This window comes from Balaenoptera physalus, assembly GCF_965194825.1.
Source record: "Balaenoptera physalus genome assembly, chromosome: X".
In the NCBI taxonomy this organism is placed as follows: domain Eukaryota; kingdom Metazoa; phylum Chordata; class Mammalia; order Artiodactyla; family Balaenopteridae; genus Balaenoptera; species Balaenoptera physalus.
The window spans coordinates 116,953,871-116,971,350 of record NC_138903.1 but is presented as its reverse complement, the minus strand read 5'-3'; the positions used below and the strand labels follow the sequence as shown (position 1 = coordinate 116,971,350).

General features: G+C 43.1%; 1 protein-coding gene across 1 annotated transcript in view; it reads left to right on the top strand.

The window, feature by feature from the left end:
* Positions 1-410: 410 nt before the first annotated feature.
* GPC3 (glypican 3) overlaps positions 411-17,480 on the top strand; it is a 426,198-nt gene continuing 409,128 nt past the window's right edge. Inside the window, exon 1 of the mRNA XM_082445345.1 lies at positions 411-776. Coding sequence (XP_082301471.1) covers positions 602-776 — 175 coding nt within the window. The 5' untranslated portion in view covers positions 411-601. The remainder of the gene's footprint in view (positions 777-17,480) is intronic.

Sequence of the window (17,480 nt, the reverse complement as noted above, 5' to 3'; positions counted from 1 at the left end):
GGTTGCAAAAATCCTAAAGGGAAAAGCCCTCTCGGCTGTAGGCCAATGAGCGGCGGGAAGGAGGAGTGAGGCTGGGGAACTTCTCCCAGAGCCAGTCAGAGGGGACGGCTGCTGGGAAGCCAATCAGCGCGCCCGAGCCTGCAGCCCCTCTGCAGTAGTTATGCCAGAGCTCTCTGTGTAGAGCGGCGGCGAGCCGGCAGCTGGGCTGCGGGGCCAGGAGCCACCGCACGCGCTCCGTGTCCTCCTCTCGCGCCGCTCCTGCCCGGTCCCCGCGCCGCGGTGCCCCAGCAGTCCTCGCAGCCCCGCGCCCGCAGCCTCGCCGCGCGGCCGCCGCCGCCCCCCGGCCGCGCAGTTCGCCTCGCCCCGCCCCACCCGGTCCCTCCTCGCCCCGCCCCAACCCGGTCAACCCCGCCCCGCCCCGAGCCGCCGAGCCGTTCCCGCCCTCGCCCAGCGCCCAGGTAGCTGCGAGGAAACTTTTGCAGCGGCTGGGTAGCGGCACGTCTCCCGCTCCTTAGGGCCACTGCCAGGCTTGCTGAGTCCTGGGACCGCTCTCGCCCCCGCTGCCACTCTCCCGCTCTCTCCTCGCTCCCGGCGAAGCAGGATGGCAGGGCCCGTGCGCACCGCGTGCTTGGTGGTGGCGATGCTGCTCAGCTTGGACTGCCCGGGACAGGCACAGCCCCCGCCGCCGCCGCCGGACGCCACCTGTCACCAGGTCCGCTCCTTCTTCCAAAGACTGCAGCCCGGACTCAAGTGGGTGCCTGAAACCCCGGTGCCAGGTGAGGAGTCGTCCCTCGCGCGTTCCCCGCGCCCGGCGGTGAGCCAAGGGGCGCATGGTGGAGGTAACCCGAGCGCGCTAGCCCCGCGGGGCCGCGATCGTGAGCCCAGCGGCCGGGCACCTGGGAGTGGTCGCCGTGCCCGGGCCCGGCCAGGTCTCCCGAGAAAGGGGAGAAGGGTATATGTGGGCCGTGTCCGCATCTCCCAAGCTCGCTGGGCTGTCAGCGAAGGTGCGACTGGGAGGAACCGCGAGCATGGCCTTTCTAGCGAGCGCCCATTTTTGGGGGGAGGGCGGGAAGGCTGGAGCTGGTTCTCCCCGCCTCGGCGAACTGGCGCCCCACATCCGAGCTGGTGCCTCTGGAATTTGCCACCCTCGCTCGCACGTACGTGCCAGAATTTCAGCCTCAGCTGGACCGCGGCTCCGGCCATTCTTTCCCCAACCTGCCCTCACGCCCTCCTTTCCGCAGCCTGGGTTCCCGAGGCTCGCGGGCCCAAGTGCAGGCAAAGTTGAGGACAGATCTCCGAATCCGCAGTGGCAGGTAAAGACACACGGAGGGAAACTTTTGAGTAGGTAGGAGGGTCCCCCAAATGAGGAGGGCTGAGCCTTTTCCTTCCAAACAGCGTCTCTTCTCTAGGCTGACAAAATCGTTTCCAAAACCGGGCTGCTGGCCCGGGGAGCAGGAGTCCAAAGATGATTTAACTCCTCCCCTTCTCAAACTCATCTGCCTTCTTGACAGGCTGGACCCTGAAGGGGAGATGATTTTAGGTGGAGGAAAGTTTCTGAACGCTTGCCTTTTGTTCTGCACAATCAGGTCGTGTTGTAAGGGCGTATTTTAACCTTCCCTGAGCGCTGCCGCTGTCAACAGATGAATATTAATGGCCTTGTGTGATTGACTGTCCCACGGTTGGAGTCCTAAAAGCCTGCCTTAGAATCCAATTAGGACAAGTTGCTACACTGGCAATGCAGGCAAGAAGAGTCGGCTTCAAACAGGTTTATTTATCAGAGGTGCGCTCTAAGAAACGGCTGGTTGTATTCACAAACCGTAAGACGTTTGTGGCCTCCAGTGTCTCTTCGCCACCCAGGCATCCAGCGAGGCGCGCGTCCCGCGTTTCCGAGGGATCGGGGAGCAGCCCTCGCCAAAACTTGGCTCGTGGCTCTCAACAAGTCAGGGAGGCGGGCCTGATGGTTGGGCCAAGTTGTGAATGCGATGCGCGCCCTGTGGGCGCTGCCGGCGAGCGTTCACTAGCGGGAGGTTACCTAGGCAGCCAGCGCGCCCTCAGCCTTTTCTTTAGGTGGATGAAAAGAGCCGAGCGAGCCTGCTGTTTAGTTGCAAAGGTAATTGGTCACCCTTTTTGGTGACTGAAATGCATTTGCGCATATGTTAAATATTGCTTTGCAGGATTTAGCTCTAAGGAAGGGTAGAACTACCTCTTCCTCTGTTAAGTGTTAATAACGTACCACGTGGGCGTGTGCAGGAGCTGTAAGGGGCAACCTATGAATCAGCTCCACAGAGCTGCAACAGCAGGCGAATCTCTCTCCCCTCGAAGTGCCCTGGTAATTAGCTTGGTAAGGCCAGAGAACATGCTTTTGTTGGTAATGTAAAAATTGGTCCTCACAGGATGAGCCCCCCACAAGATGAATGGATCCAGGGTTGGAGCTGGGGCCACATTGGGCGGGTTTGAAGCCAAGGGGTAAAGATTGTGCTTAAAAGAGGAAAAAGACCAGAGGGAATGCACAGATACTCATTTAGCAACCCCCCTCTACACAGGCTCAAGCAGGAGCTCACCCTCCCTTGCCCTCCCCCAGCTCTCTGGCTGCCTGCCTCTTTGCAGCATCTGTATAAAAGTGTTGGGAGGGCCCACACACTGTGTGTATGAGATTTGGCCTGGGCTCCCTCCTTCCAAGCTCCCTTACTCCTGGCCTAAGGATGGCCATGTTACATACAGAGAGCAGGGACTCGTAATGGAGATTTTTCATTTTCCTCAAGTATTTCCCAAACTCTATAGGAAAAATCCCTTTCCAAGGGTCTTTACCGTATAAACCCAACATTCCCTACTTCACTTCTGTTTAACAAACATATGCCCTGTTGAGCACCTTCTACGTGGCAGGCACTGTTCTGACTCACTCTGGAGCAAAGCCAAATTTCAACTATGGCGATACCCACACAGCTACCATATAGCCTGGATTTTCTGGGACGGTGCAGATTTCCAATGCTCTGTCCTGGCATGAAACCATGTGTCCTGAATTTTAGTTGGGCAAATATGGTCACTGTAGATATGGAAAGCATGGTAAAAATCCTAATGTCCGTGTGTGGAAAGAGCTCATCAGTATTTCAGAGAAGAGACGATAATGGCCGACTAAATACAATGGCAAGTGCATAATTTCAAAGTGAATAAATGTGTGATTTGCTGCTGTCGTTCAGTGGTTGGAAATTGAAAGAGCGCTGCAAATTATTTGATAGTTATGAACCATCATGATGACCGCTTGACTTTTTTTCCCCCATCTATATTTTAAGCCGTGTTCAGTTCTCCCGCTCCACTGTATTAACTGCATTAAAGCTTTCTTTGTCCCAGATAAAATGAGATTTGGTCACAGTAAGGAGAAATCCTCAAGAATGTCTTGTCTCACTTAGGGGGAGCATGGGATTGACTGTTAACTTAGGCCATTAGCAGAATTGGGTTAGAGTGGATAAGGTACATTTCTTATGCTAATATGGATGAGACTAAATGGCATTTGAAATCAGCCGGCCTAAAAAATAAATCACTGGTGCTGAAGGACTACACTAGACTTCCACAAAGCTGATCTAAAGCCTTACGATCTCATGTTCCCATTTCTTTTAGTGTTCAAAGGCACAGGATAGCAATTCTAAATAGCATGTCCCCCAAATCCATAGATCTTTTCGTACCCCACTCTTTTTTTTTTTCCTAAGGATTTGTAACTTGGAAAGCACCACAGATGGAAACCAGGCACACAGAGTTAGCATTTGGCAGAAAAATCCATATAACTGACTTTCAGTGCAGCTCTTTTGCCCTTATTTAATTTAGAAAAATTCAGAAAAAAGCCAATGAGCTCATAAGTCTAGATGTTTATTTTGTTTTGCTTAACCTACCCACAGGCGCAATCAAGAATGGATACAATTTTAGGCAAGGAAAGTGAGCTAGTAATCAGACAATGATGTTTCCAATTGTCTCAAGGGAATGTTACAGAAGTCTGAAAAAAAAATTCCTCTAAACAAAAATCAAGTGTAATTCACTTTATGAATGCCATACACCACTTTTGTCGGGGTGGTGGTGAAGGGGACGGATGGGAATGAGAAAATCAAACAAACCGTGGTAGTGTTGCAACTCCCCAAAGACTGAGGAGTCTTGCCTTAGAGGGCCTTGGAAAGTGCAAGAACCAATCCAGGAGGCCAAATGCCCGAATGGGTAAAAGGCAGCCTTGAAGAGCCAAAATTGACTTGGAGTTTCTCAAATGGATGAAACAACATAAAAATAAAAATCAACGTTCTCGAAAAGAGAGTTTGGTATTCGTTGTTGTTGCTTTAGAGTATGAGAACTAGCAACCTCCTCCGGGTTGCCAGCTGTAGTTCCCCAATTAGTTGGAAGCAGTTAGCGGTCCTAAAGTCGGGAGAGAGAAGAGTGAGGTGTGGGAGGGGTTTCTCTCCTCTGAGATTGCCCTAGACAGTTGAGTGAGCAGGTGATTTGTTCAAACTTTGAAAAAGTTGTATCACCATGTGCTAACTTGGAATAGTTTAGAGAACTCTCTCAAATGTGGTCTGAATATATTTATTGCGCTAATCCTGGTGATTGGTAACGAGATGTTCTCAGAGGGAAGCATCGATCTGATTGAGGAGAAGGCTGATGGTCGGTGGAGCGCCTTGGCCTGAAAGGAGTCTCAGACTGCCTGCTGCTTGGCAGGCTGTGTGTTGGGTTTTGGGGGTGCCGAGAGGAGTAAGACATAGTCCCTTTTGTCAAGGCGCTCACAGTCTAGTGGGGGAGCATACAAGTAAACAGGCTTCTCAGGAAACTTGTGGGATTAAATAGGGTGAAAAGGGCTAGAAAATACCTCCAGGAAATTGGCTGAAATGGTCACAATAGCCAGCCTGGGCAAGGGAAAAGAACTGACGAGATGAAGTGGGAGATAGGAAGAGGTCGCTTAATAGGGCCGCCATCTTAAAAAGTTTTCTTAATTCTTGGAGCAAATTCTGTTTGTCAGCATTAGGAAATACAAGCATAAGAGGATTTTGATGGATGCTAGATGACACAGATGGTGTCAGTTTTGCAATGTGTTTTTTTTTTTTCTTATGGGCTGGTAGGTTGTATCCAATATTTTGATGCAATATTTTTGAGCATTCTGCTGCTTCCATCTTTAGAGTTGCAATGTTTGCTGTTCACTGTAGCCTAGAAAAAGGCTGCTTATTACCAACCTGGGAGAAAAGAGGTCTGGATTTGTCTGATGCGAGACAAGACAGAAAATACGTTCTCCTTAAATGGCAGCTATCAATAGGACCACGCCAACTGTAGTGTTTGATGCATATACAAAAGCATGGTTCTTAAGAGGTATCTTATTACTCATTTCTAAGAAAATTGAAGATAATCACTTATAACTTGTGCACACGATACATCATTTGGAAAGAATTTCACTGGGGATCATATTGCTCAACTGAAAAGTTCTGGCATGCTGAATTTGTACATTTTTGTGAATGCTTCCTTTTACTCTGATCTCTCGCTTTTTTTCTGCATATGGCTATTTGTATGTTTTAGATTATAAGCTCCTTAAAGGGAAAGCACTGTATTTGATGCAGTGTTGAGCACAATGCTAAGAGTACCGTAGAGCATTTAGTAAATAATTGATAATAGAATTTCTAGATCGTTATGTATTCTTCTATGAAACTCTCAAATACTTTCTTAAGCTGTATGTCATCTTACTTATTTTAAAAGTCTAAGTCCAAATTTTTATGAGACATCATTGGGGTACGTGGACAAACTTTCCAAGCTGCATATATTTTGACTGGAGACTGGTTCAGGCTTACCTCAGTTAGCTGGCGACTCTTACCATCAGGCAGGGTTTATTAATGTTGAGTACCCAGAGAACAAATTGAAAGTAGCAACATTGTTATGACTGGCTTAGTATCATTAAAGATCAACAATTATTATAGCACATAAATTGTAAGACATCTCTTAAATCAAAGTCTCTTTGATTTAATGTCAGCTAGACCTTTCTCACTAATGTTGACATTACCATATTTGGGAGTTGAGCTGTGACACATGCATGGACCTGTTGATGTACCTCACAGGTTTCTGTAACCTGGGATCAGAATTTGTGCACAGGCTCAATTCCAGAGACCATACCAGGAACCAGCATCTCTTCAGCCCTAGCTGAGCTTCTAAGCAGGTTTGATGTTTTTGGTAATCTAGGGTCTGATGGAAAGTGTGGGCAGAAAAATCCCCCACTCATCTGCCCATATTTAGCAAATTGTCAAGCTTGAAACAGGATCCCCAGCACTCCATTAAGAAATGAGCATCAGAAAATAGAGTCCAAGTCATGGGCCCCAGACTGGCTTTAGAGACAGCATAAAGTAATGGGAATTTATCTTCTGAAACGTAATGGCAGGAAGACTGCGATTCACAAAGCACCGCGAAGGTGAGCATATCAGCAGAGAAAACGTGCATTTTGAAATGCTGTGTGTGAGGGGAAAATGTTCACTGGGACGTTATAGTCTCACTTGAATACCTTGTTGAATGTACAAAGTAAAGTATTAGTTCTCTTCTTCGAATTAGGCCAATTAAATATTAATTATCCAAGTGCTAATTATTAGAAATACTTGTTTGCCATTTTTAAACAAAAATGAATCCGCATTGATTAACAAGGAAGGCACTTTCACTTTTGCCTCTCTATGTGTGTAGCTACATAAAGCCTTATTTGAGACTTTGTATTTTTTCTCATGAGGAAAAAGGAGTCAACGTTAGGACCAAAATGCATTGCTAGTGTTCTGAACAGTTAATTATGCCTAGTAGCTGAACTTGTATTTATATGCTAGATTAGTAAATCTACTAAGCTCTTTGAAGTATATTTAATAGGCTTATATTGATAAATAATTGATAGGAAGAGAGATAAAATACAAGTGAAAGTGGCAGTAAAAAGGGACAGAGAAGTTAAAGCCATTATAAATGAAACTTCCACCCACTGTATTCCAACCATTCACCTGAAAGTTGGAAGATGTACATTTCTCAGAAGTGATGAGTTTGAGAGTATTCTGTATTTTTCAAAATTTCCACAATGAAGCATGCATTTATTTCTTATAAATTCAGCAAAATTTTAGAGTAGAATTTTAATTGGCCTTTTGACTCTGCCTTTTGAATATAAGTTTATTACTGGAAAATTAGAAATCCTGATTATGGTATCTTTAAGGTACGTGTTTGTAATTATCTGTATCTCCCTACTAGACTGTGATCTCCTCAAGGTTATAGGGGCTGTATTTTATATATCTTTGTATCCTCAGTGTCTAGCATAGTGCATAGTACAAATAATAGGTACCCCATAAATATTTGTAGGCTAAATGAATGAATGGAATTATAAATGTATTGTAACCATAAAATTTCCGTAAAACCAATATTTAAGTAGTTGATTCCTTTTTACCAATATACTAAGGTTTCTAAAAAAGTAACTACTTTTTCAGGTCAAAAATCCATTTGTTGTCTATGGGTAAGTGATAAAGGACATTGACTTAATTCATTTGGCTGTACTATATGACTTAATTCATTTGGTTGTACTATAAAAGTAGACTAGCCAAGTCTTACAAGAGGTAAGTAGCTTGTGCTTGTTTACAAGGCTATTTTAAGAAGTTTTAAAATAAATATATTTACGTATACATAAATGCATATATTTATTTTCACTTTACAGATCTGTGGTATTTAGTGGGAAAATAATGCAACTGGTGTCAGTTACAGAAACATACACTAAATGTATATAAGTTTCTCCTCAGTGTTTGGTGTTTCTTACCTATAACATCAAACTTCATAAATGTGCATCTAAAAGGACATAATCCAAAGTGGTTTTCAGCCATGGGAATTTTATTGGAGCAGTGTAAAGGGCCTCATGAGAGTCCTCTTAATTTCTGTATGCATTAGGGCATACTTTCAAAATTGGCTAGCGATGACCCATCGGGAGTTCTTTCAGATACAGGCCCAAGTAGGAAAGAGGGGAAAAGAGAAAGAAATGATGATCATTTAAAAATAATGTTAGAATTCTATTTGCATAGTTTCCTTCTTAATTATGGTTCTGTTCCCTCTCTCCCACACTCTGCATGATACATGCTTCCAGTATGTATTATGGCATCCTGGGATTCTCCATTGCTCTTTGTCAAATTTTGGTTTGGATGATTGAAGCTGAGGGAAACATGGTGAAGAGAGGAAGAGTTAGGGTGATAGATACAGGGAGTAGATTAAGAGCCCTCATTCTGGTATATATCAGAAAGTTAACTGGCACATAACAGACTGAAAGGATTGGAAAACATTTGAACATGGAAATTATCATGTGTGCAGAGATAATACAGAGATATGCCCTAATTGCATTCGGTTCCCAGAATTACTGTATTTGTACTTCTTACTTAGTATCCATGTTTTTTGAAGTCCATAGTTTATTCATAGCCTCTGACAGACCCTATGCTCATTGAATGTAGGAGCCATGTTTGATTGTCTTGGTATCCTCTAGAGTGGCGAGTAGAGTGCCTTGTACAGAGTTATTTATTATTAAAGGTTGGAATGACTGTAAGAATAAATACCTAAAGACATATTCTAGAGGACTTGATCACTGTCACATGAGGTCCTAGGATGGCATATACCTAGATAGAGAATGACTGATTCTCTGAATGCATCATTTTCTAAACTGATCTGCAGCAGAGACTGAGGAAGGGGGGTGGTGAAGTTGAAGCATATTTCTCTATTCTCTGTGGCCCTGGGAGCCTTGTTGCCTCTCTTTCAAAACTAAAGTTTGAGGAGGAAGTGACAAGTAGAGAGAGATTTTAGCTGCAGCTTTATCTAAATGTGGTATTTGCATATGTTTTACATATATATTCATAGATTATACATATGTATAAATATATATTTCTATTACTTTGGTAGCAACAATTAGTAATTATGTGCTATTTAAACTGTTTGAAAGTTGTGAATTGCTACTCTTAGCAGTGGGTGGTCTTTCACAATCATACCTTACATTTGTGTCATGAAAGCTTTGCTTTTATATATCTTATGTACAAACAATGCAACCACTCAAAGTGTCTGCAGGTTCTGAGTGCCACAGACCTGCTTGGTTCCACACACACACACATATTTGTATACTCGTACATACACACATGTAAAATATCCCTACAACTGTACCCCCTTAATAATCTAGAGAATAAGCCGAACCTACACTGGGAAGAACTGGGGGGTACAGCTTTTCAGAGCTTGAGTAAACCACTTTCAGTTGGATTGGCCCCAAATTGTTGCAGAGCTAATTGCCACTGATATCATAGAGCTACTGCTCATTTATAAAGTTCCATCATTTCCCTAAGTACAGAGATGTGATCCTTGTCAAAGTAGTGATGGTTAACCCATACTGTGAATTTGGTTCATTTTGGAGAACTACTTCTAGCGCTGGCTGGCTTGCGTGTTGAGCTCCACAGAAATGAGACTGTGACCCAAGAGGCACTTCAAGTTAGGTTTCATGGATTGATTTTTATTGGGGAACCACATTTAACTGTTTTGGAAAACAGATGGAAATTGTCAGAAAATGAACCTACTAATAATGAACTTTATATGCTATCTCTGCATAAATATTTAAAAGTTTTCCATTCATTCTTTACTTCCACCAGCATTTATTGAGCACTGATTCTATGCCAGGTACTGAGCTGATAAATAAGATAAAACCATTGCTTAGGGAGGGACCCAGTAAGGAAAACCATGGATGTCAAGGCAGCATGATGAGCTGGGTGCCCTGTGGGGATCTGGGTGCTGCTGAGCTATGGAAGAGGGTGCCTAGTTGCCTTAAGTGGGCTGTCCTGTACGGTATGTGCAAAGGTACAGATTTAAGAGACAGAATGACATATTTGTTGTATTGGAATAGTTTGGATTGTTTGGAGTACAGAAGTGGGGAAAGTAGAGGAAAGATGAAAAAGAAAAGTAGGTAGGAGATGCTGAGGAGTTTTGTTGGACTGTATCCAAGGATGATGAGGAGCCATGAAAACGTTTTAAGAAGAGGAAATGCTATTTAGTATGGAGGGTAACTGGGGAGTGAGTGGTGGCAGGGAGTTTTAATAATGCAGGTGAAAAGCCAGGGCAGTAACTAGGAGAATAAAAGATAAAGTTGAGAGAATAGAGGAAGTAGAGTAGACATGACTTGGTGACTGGTTATGAGGACAGAAGGGAGAGTCTAGAACTTCTAGTTTTGCGGGGTGGTGAGGCTACAGCAGATAATAGGTGCTCGGTAAATATTTGTTGAACAAATGAGTGAAACACAGGAGGAACATATTTTGGAGGGGTGAAATAACGAGTTTGATTTTGAACAGGTTGAGTTTGATGAGGGGTCCTTTGATCATTGAGGCAGAAATGTCTGGTAGGTAGTTGAGGTTGTGTGTTGGATAATAGAAGAGAGAGCAGTCAGGGCTGGAGATAACGTATTTGGACATTGTCAGCATGTAGATGGTAATTGAAAACTGGGGATAGATGAGATCACCGGGAAAGAGTGTATATACTCTTCTGGACTTCAGGAGAAGCATAGTTGGGACTCATCGACATATAGACTCAAGTTGGAAGTCATGGGTGTGGATGATATTTTCCAGGCTTTTGCATGTGACATGTCTTAAAATGTGTTTTGCCAACATCTGGTGAGTTTTTTTAAAAACTGCCAAAGGCTTTAAGAACTCTTTTGATTAAAAGTAGGAGTATATGTGGTCATAGTCCAAGACTTTGCAAATAAGATAATGTACTCCACACACACACACACACACACACACACACACACACACACACACACACACACACACACACACCCGCACACATACTTCTATGTAGAAAAATACATTAGACTCAATGGACCAGATTTCTATTATTTTTGATAGCAATAATTAATAATTACGTGTGTTATTTAAACTGTTTGAAAGTCGTTGTTACTCTTAGCAGTGGGTGGTCTTTCACAATCATACATTACATTTATGTCTGGAAAGCCTTGTTTTTATATATCTTATGTGCAAACAGTGCAGCCACTCATAAAGTGTCTGCAGGTTCTGAGTTCCACAGATCGGCTTGGTTCCAACATGTAGGCCCCTCTGGCTCTCCCCCTTTGGAGAAGGAAAGCTGTAATACTGTGTAGCTTTGGAGCTCTGGTCTCTATTCCATTTCAGACTGGGCCATGCTGGCTAGCCTTTGAAACATGTGGTTCCAAGCAAATACTAGGAATACTTGTGTGATTGGGCTGATCTTTTCTTAAGTGTCTATGGGGATGTGATTTTTTTTTTTTGCTTGGTGTGGGGAGAGGCTTGTATAATTTTCTGTTTCTCTGGCAGAATGGTTTCTTTAATTTCCCTGTTCATGAGTTTACCTTCATCAGGGTATCTATTTTCATTCAACGTAAGCTTGAAACTCCTTGTTCTTAGGTAGATTTTTTGAGGCTACTTTTAGGTTGATGGAATAGTTTGGAAGGGCCACAAGTGAAGAGCATGAAAACTACAATTTACTGAGTGCCTACTGTGTGTCAGTTGTTTTATATTTAACCTCTCATGTAATCTACACAGCAAAGCTGAAAGGTAGGTGATGTCATGTCCGTTTTACAGAGGAAGAAATTGAGGCCCAGAAAGGTTTACTTTCGCAAAGGTTGTGTAGGTGGTGGAGCCAGGATTTATTATACATCCAGATTTGTCTCACTCCATAGCTCATGCTCTTTCCAGTGTACACATTGGATTATGAGGGGAAGGAATATGGTCTGGATATAAAGTCTTTGACTTAAATTCCCACACTCCTTTGACTTTGGGGATATTGTACACGCTGGGTTCCCCTCCTACTTGTAAAGCTGATGCTTTCTTTGCTTGTTTACGCTCTTCCTCCCACCCTTTATTAGATGCAAGTGTTCCAGTCGCGTTTGTCCTTTGCCCTCTCCGTTCTCTCTTTGTTCATTCCCACAACCATTCCCATGACTTCATTATCTTCGCCGCTTGAATGACTCCTCCATCTCTTTCCAGCCTGACCTCTTCCTCGCTGCCCAGTTCAGTATTTCCCAGTTTCCTGCTAGATATCTCCATCCAGAAGTTCTGCCAGTGCTTCACTTTCAACACAGTAGAAAATTAGTCCATCATTTTCTCTTCCTATCTGCACAAACCGGCCTCTCTCCAGCATTCTGTATTTCTGGTGATAGCATCTCTGCTTGGGACCCAACTTGAAACCTTGAAATCATCTTTGACTTTTCTTTGTACACATCTCACATCCAAATTAAATGGCTAAGTCCTGCGAGTCTCCCTCCATCATGCCTCTCACTCTTATCCTGTTGACATGTGTGCCCTCTATTTAAGCATAACAGGCTGGCAACTCACTGCTGAAGGGACCCTGTGGTTGTCTGTCTCCACGCCTCTGCTTACAGACCACCTGACTGTCTTCCTCTCATCAGTGCCTGCTGCCGTCTTACCCATTTTTCAAGGTGTCAGTGCAATGTCACCTTCTTCATGAATCACTTCATGTTTCCCCATGACTAGCTGTGATCCTTTCTCCCTTTGAACCCTGCTATCAGTGAACTTCTCCCATGGCCTTGGTCCTCCTTTGCTCTTGTAATGATTTATGTATTTTTTTCTTCTTACTGGAGCCTTGCTCGTTAAAGTGTGGCCCATGGGCCAGCAGCGTCAGCAGTATCTGGGAGCTTATAAGAAATGCAGAACCTTGGTTCAATCCGGGGTTTCGGCACAAAAAAAAAAAAAAAAAAAAAAAAGCAGAATCTCTGGTGCCATCCCAGATCTACTGAATCCGAATTTGTGTTTTTTAACAGCATTCCCCAGGTGATTTGCAGGCAAATGTAAACTCCTTGAGGGTAAGAACCTTGCATACTTAAGAGAGGGTCTTGCATATAATAGGTCATTGTTCTTTTGATTTCTCAAGTTTGTGCTGTGCTTCAGCTGTTTATTCATTGATGTGGATGGGCGGAGTCGGGGAGGAAGGGAGGGTGGGAGGAGGGGGAAGGAGAGAGAGAGAGATTCAGAGAGTGTTGGGGGGAGAGGGAGAGGGAGAGAAGGAAGGAGCATAAGAAAGTGAGAATGGGTGGGCTAGAGAGAGCCTACGGGATCTTTGCGCATTTGCTAATAACTTTGTGACTAGTTTGAAAAACAGTCTTCGCTCCCCTAGATGGATAGAACCTCTAGTCTAGGCCTTGGCTTAATTTAATGTGGCCAGAGGCACATACGTCTTGAGATCATTTTGCTCTTACCCTAGGGAACTAATGGTTTCCCACATCCTCTTTTGCTGGCATTCTGAGGTGTGTCTTCTCTGGCCACCCCCAGAAGTCAGAGTGGAGCTCACCAGGAGTTTCAAAGAGCCATGGGAGAACTGTGCTGAGTGTTTCAAATAGTCCCTTCTGTTTTCAGAAACAGATTTTCTGCTTTGTTTTCAAACTTCAAAGTCTGTTTCTGAAATAAAGGTTTATTTTCCCCCATGGAATTCTGAAGGTTTTATACAAGTGTTAATTTCGAAAACCCAAGTCATTTCTTGCCTTTGAAACTTCAGTACTGTGGGTCAATTTAATAACATTGCCTGAAGGTTCTTTTGGCCTTCAAAAGCTGTCAGATTGCCTTTTTGTTCTTTGAGAGGGTAAGGTTGCCTCATTCACAAAGCCTGAAGGTGATGTTGGAACCAACATTTATTCAATCATTTGGAGTCTTCCCCCACCCCTCAACAATATTCAGTTTTATTTTCAAGTTAGGTCCTAGTGGCCATGAGATGTTTTACCAACTAACAATTTTGGGAAAATTCCCCAAAAGCTCATCAACATTTCATAGAGTAGTGATAAGAAGTAGCCCAAGTTACTCTGACCCCCATTCCGAGTGGGTGTTCTGTGCACAATCATCATGGCCCTTTTGGGGGATCAGGATACCTCCAGAGCTCCCGAGGGTCCTCCCTTCATCATCTGTTGGACTGCTCCCCACGTCTTCTCTTTTCGCCTTCCTCTTTTCCACCCTCACACTCTCTCAAGTGGTTATAGTTTAGAACAGAAGGTGTTTTATGGTTTGTTATATTTATTGAATGCTTTTGTGTTTCTTGTTCTCTTAAAAAAAATAGATGAGTGGAATGTTTGATATTTTCCTCTCTATTTTAAGTTGTGTTTCCTTTTCTTACAGGTCCTGATTTCCTTTTCTCCCCTCTCTTCCCCCATCTTCCTCTGCCTTCTCCACATCCGCTTGCCCTCAGTGATCCTGGAGAGAAAACAGGCTTTGCATTTCTGCCCACATATTTGGGTACCTGGTTACTTCTCTTGGGATATTGTGAAATTCAATTCCTTAGTTTGGAAATGAAGAGGTCTAAAATATGCACTGATGCATTTACATTCCACTTTCTAAGAACTCTGAGTATTTAAAAGGCTTTTTGTACAGATAGGACAAGGCTAAATATATCTGACTTGAATACCTCAGATCCTTGCAATGTAGTTTACATTCTCTCCCACTTTGTCATAATTCTCAATGAATGCAAATTGCATCTCTGTTCTTAGAAATCTCTTTTCTTACACTGAATGCCTTTCCTTTTTCTAAAGATAAGGGAGCCCCTTTGAAAGACTGCTACTGTGGGGTAGAACTGACACCTACCTTGTAGGCTAACCAAATTGTAGCCTGCTTTTCCCTGATGAAGTTATCACGTTTCAGGACATTGTTTCATTTGTAGGATTTTAGTGTCCTAGTTTCACATTTGACTACAGGTTAGAGAGTGTATTCCAGTTGGTGTATTCCTTGGTATTTTTTTCTTTGTGTTTACACTTTGGGGATCTTTGGTTTGTCCTGTATCTATTATCTCTTCCAAGCTTGGCCAAGGTTGTTAGGTTATGCAGTTATGTATAAATATTTAACAAGATAAGTTAGACAAAATGTGCTTAAAGATACTTTAGCCCCTCCATCCCCCCACCTCCTCACTGCCCAGGCCCCAGCTCAGTTTTTGTGTGGACTCACAGATGGTTGCTTTATCTCAGATGTTTAGATTTGGAGGACATTCCTTTGCACTTTGCTTGATGGACACAGTGAAATGGAAGCTTTTCAGTCAATCTTGACTACCAAAATGGTAGCACCAAGTAACAGATAACGTTAGGGTCCTCTTCCTTTTTCTTTTTTTTTTTCTGACCAGTTATCCAAACTCCCCTAAGCCAGAGAGTTTTAAATATGAGATTGTGTGTTTTTTAAGAAAATATTTTGGATAAAGACTAATGTTCTCAAGTCAGGAATAACAATTAGTACCATTCATTAATCAGGGGCATGTTTTGACTTTGAGTCCTGGCTAGGAAATATAAACTGTGAAAGTCACACGTATATATGAACCTCAGGCAAATTTATGACTTGCCAGCCTTTTAAGGTTAAATTCTTAACCCCAAATCGGGGCTGGCTTTCTATGTGGAGTTTGGCACATTCCTCTGGGCCACTGAACAGCCCCTTCCCTGAGCCCTTTGCTTAACAGCAGCTAATGGCCTAATGAGCAAGAAGGATTTCTGCCTCTTATCAGCTGCCTAAACAGCAACAGGAAGGCTGATATACAGAGTATAGGTCAAAACCTGAGTTCTTGAACCAAAAAACTACAGGGTCAGTTGAAAACTCTGGATACGTGGCATCTCTGTAGTCATCAATACCAGTCAGTAAAGGAACTGGACACTTGAGTTCAAACAAATGGTAATAGTTGTCAAAAGTATGAACAGTCTAATTAATTTTGCTAGTAGTTCTTTCCTTCTTTGTTTAGCTCTTCTATAAATAGCCTTCATATAGTCTTTAATGAGCTTTTAGTTTGCGCCTGGAGGTTGTTATGGTCATGTGGCCAGAGTGTCTGATTGTCAGATGGTGATGATGGAGGCAAGGGTATTTATATTCTGGCCCAGATTTTGGAAGGGGCTGCCAAATAAACGTAAATAGATATCTACTACTACTTTTATTTCTTTTTAAACTGAGTTTTTGAATAAATATGCACTCACTTGCCATGGAGTCAGAGAAACCTTGGTGCTTCTTCAATACTGTACTCAGACCTTTTGAGTCATTGCTTGTTTCTTAGATCCACTTGGAATCCAGGCTCAGACTCGCATAGAATAAATATTTTAGGGTATTCTGTGCCCAATCGTAGTGAAAGCCCCTTGAGTTTCATCTTCTGCATTTGCATTTTTTCAGAGACAATAATGCAAACATTTTTTTCAGATTCTGTTCTGTTATTGAAAATCGTATTTACATAAACAGGCATTGTTGTGGCTTAGGGAAGAATGTGGGGTCCCATTCCTTAGCTCCTTGTATATCTTTGCTAAGGCTTGTCTAAATAGAAGTAATGACGCTTTAGTCTAAGCAGCTTTTCTCATTTAGGTAAGCAGGGCGGTTTGAAATTTCAGTTTACTAGATAATTGAGTTTCTTCTTCTTAATTATTTCAGGCATGCAGGTTGCTCTCTTGATAGTAAAGACCCTAAAAATCTAGTAATCTCCTCAGGCATCCATTTGGTAATAAAATCCTGTGCATTTTCAGGGGTTAATTTTCATGACAATTGTGCACCCCTCCCTACCCTCAACCCAACCTCCACCCTTGGAAAAATTCTGCTATCTTTTAGGGCTTTGGTCTTCTCACATTTGCAAAAGAACACTTAAAAAATATATAAGGATGACGCTGGAATTACTGGATCTAGAGGAAATTTAAATGTATTCAGATTCATGCTCATTACACAACTTTCATTTAGGGTTTTTAATAGCCGTGTCATATTTCTCAGAATATCATCTGCCTGGCTTTGCCAGGCTTGGTTTTCTGCCCTGAATGAAAAACTGAAGATCAGCAAAAGCGGAGCCTAACTATCCCCTATTCTATCCTTTTTCACAACAACAACAACAACAACAAAAAACAAACAAAACAAAAAACAAAGAAAGAAAGGAAAAGAAAAAGAAAAAAAATTCTCAGAGGTCATCTGGTGTAGAGTGAGGTGGGGAAAAACGTTAAAAAAAAAAACAACTCAGGCTGCCTTCACATCTGCTAGTCATTCCCACTGGTGTGACTTCAATTCAGCAAGTTTTTATTGAGCACCTGTGGTGGGGGCAGTGCTAATAATCATTAACATTTATTGAGCCAGGCGCTATGCTGAGCCCTTTATGGGCAACATCCCATTTAATCCTCACAATAGAACTACCAGGTGGGTGTTATTATTTCTCCCATTTTACAGATGAGCAAACCGAGGCTTACAGAAGTTTAGTGACTTGTACAAGGTCAGATAGCTACAAAATGAATTAAATCCACTCAGTCTGGTTTCAGAACCATGTTCCTAATCACTACTCTTGTGGTGGGCTCAGCATTTCTGGGGATTACTTCTGAAACCAGTTTTGAGAACCCAGTATGTGTGAGATGCTGGGGATTCGAAGAAAAAAACTCCCCTCTCTCTGTTCTTGGTGGGGGAGGCAGACATGGAGACAGATGAGGACCATGCGTGGAGGGTCTCCGTATCTGTTGAGGGGAAGGAGGAGGGCCTGGGAAGAGCGAT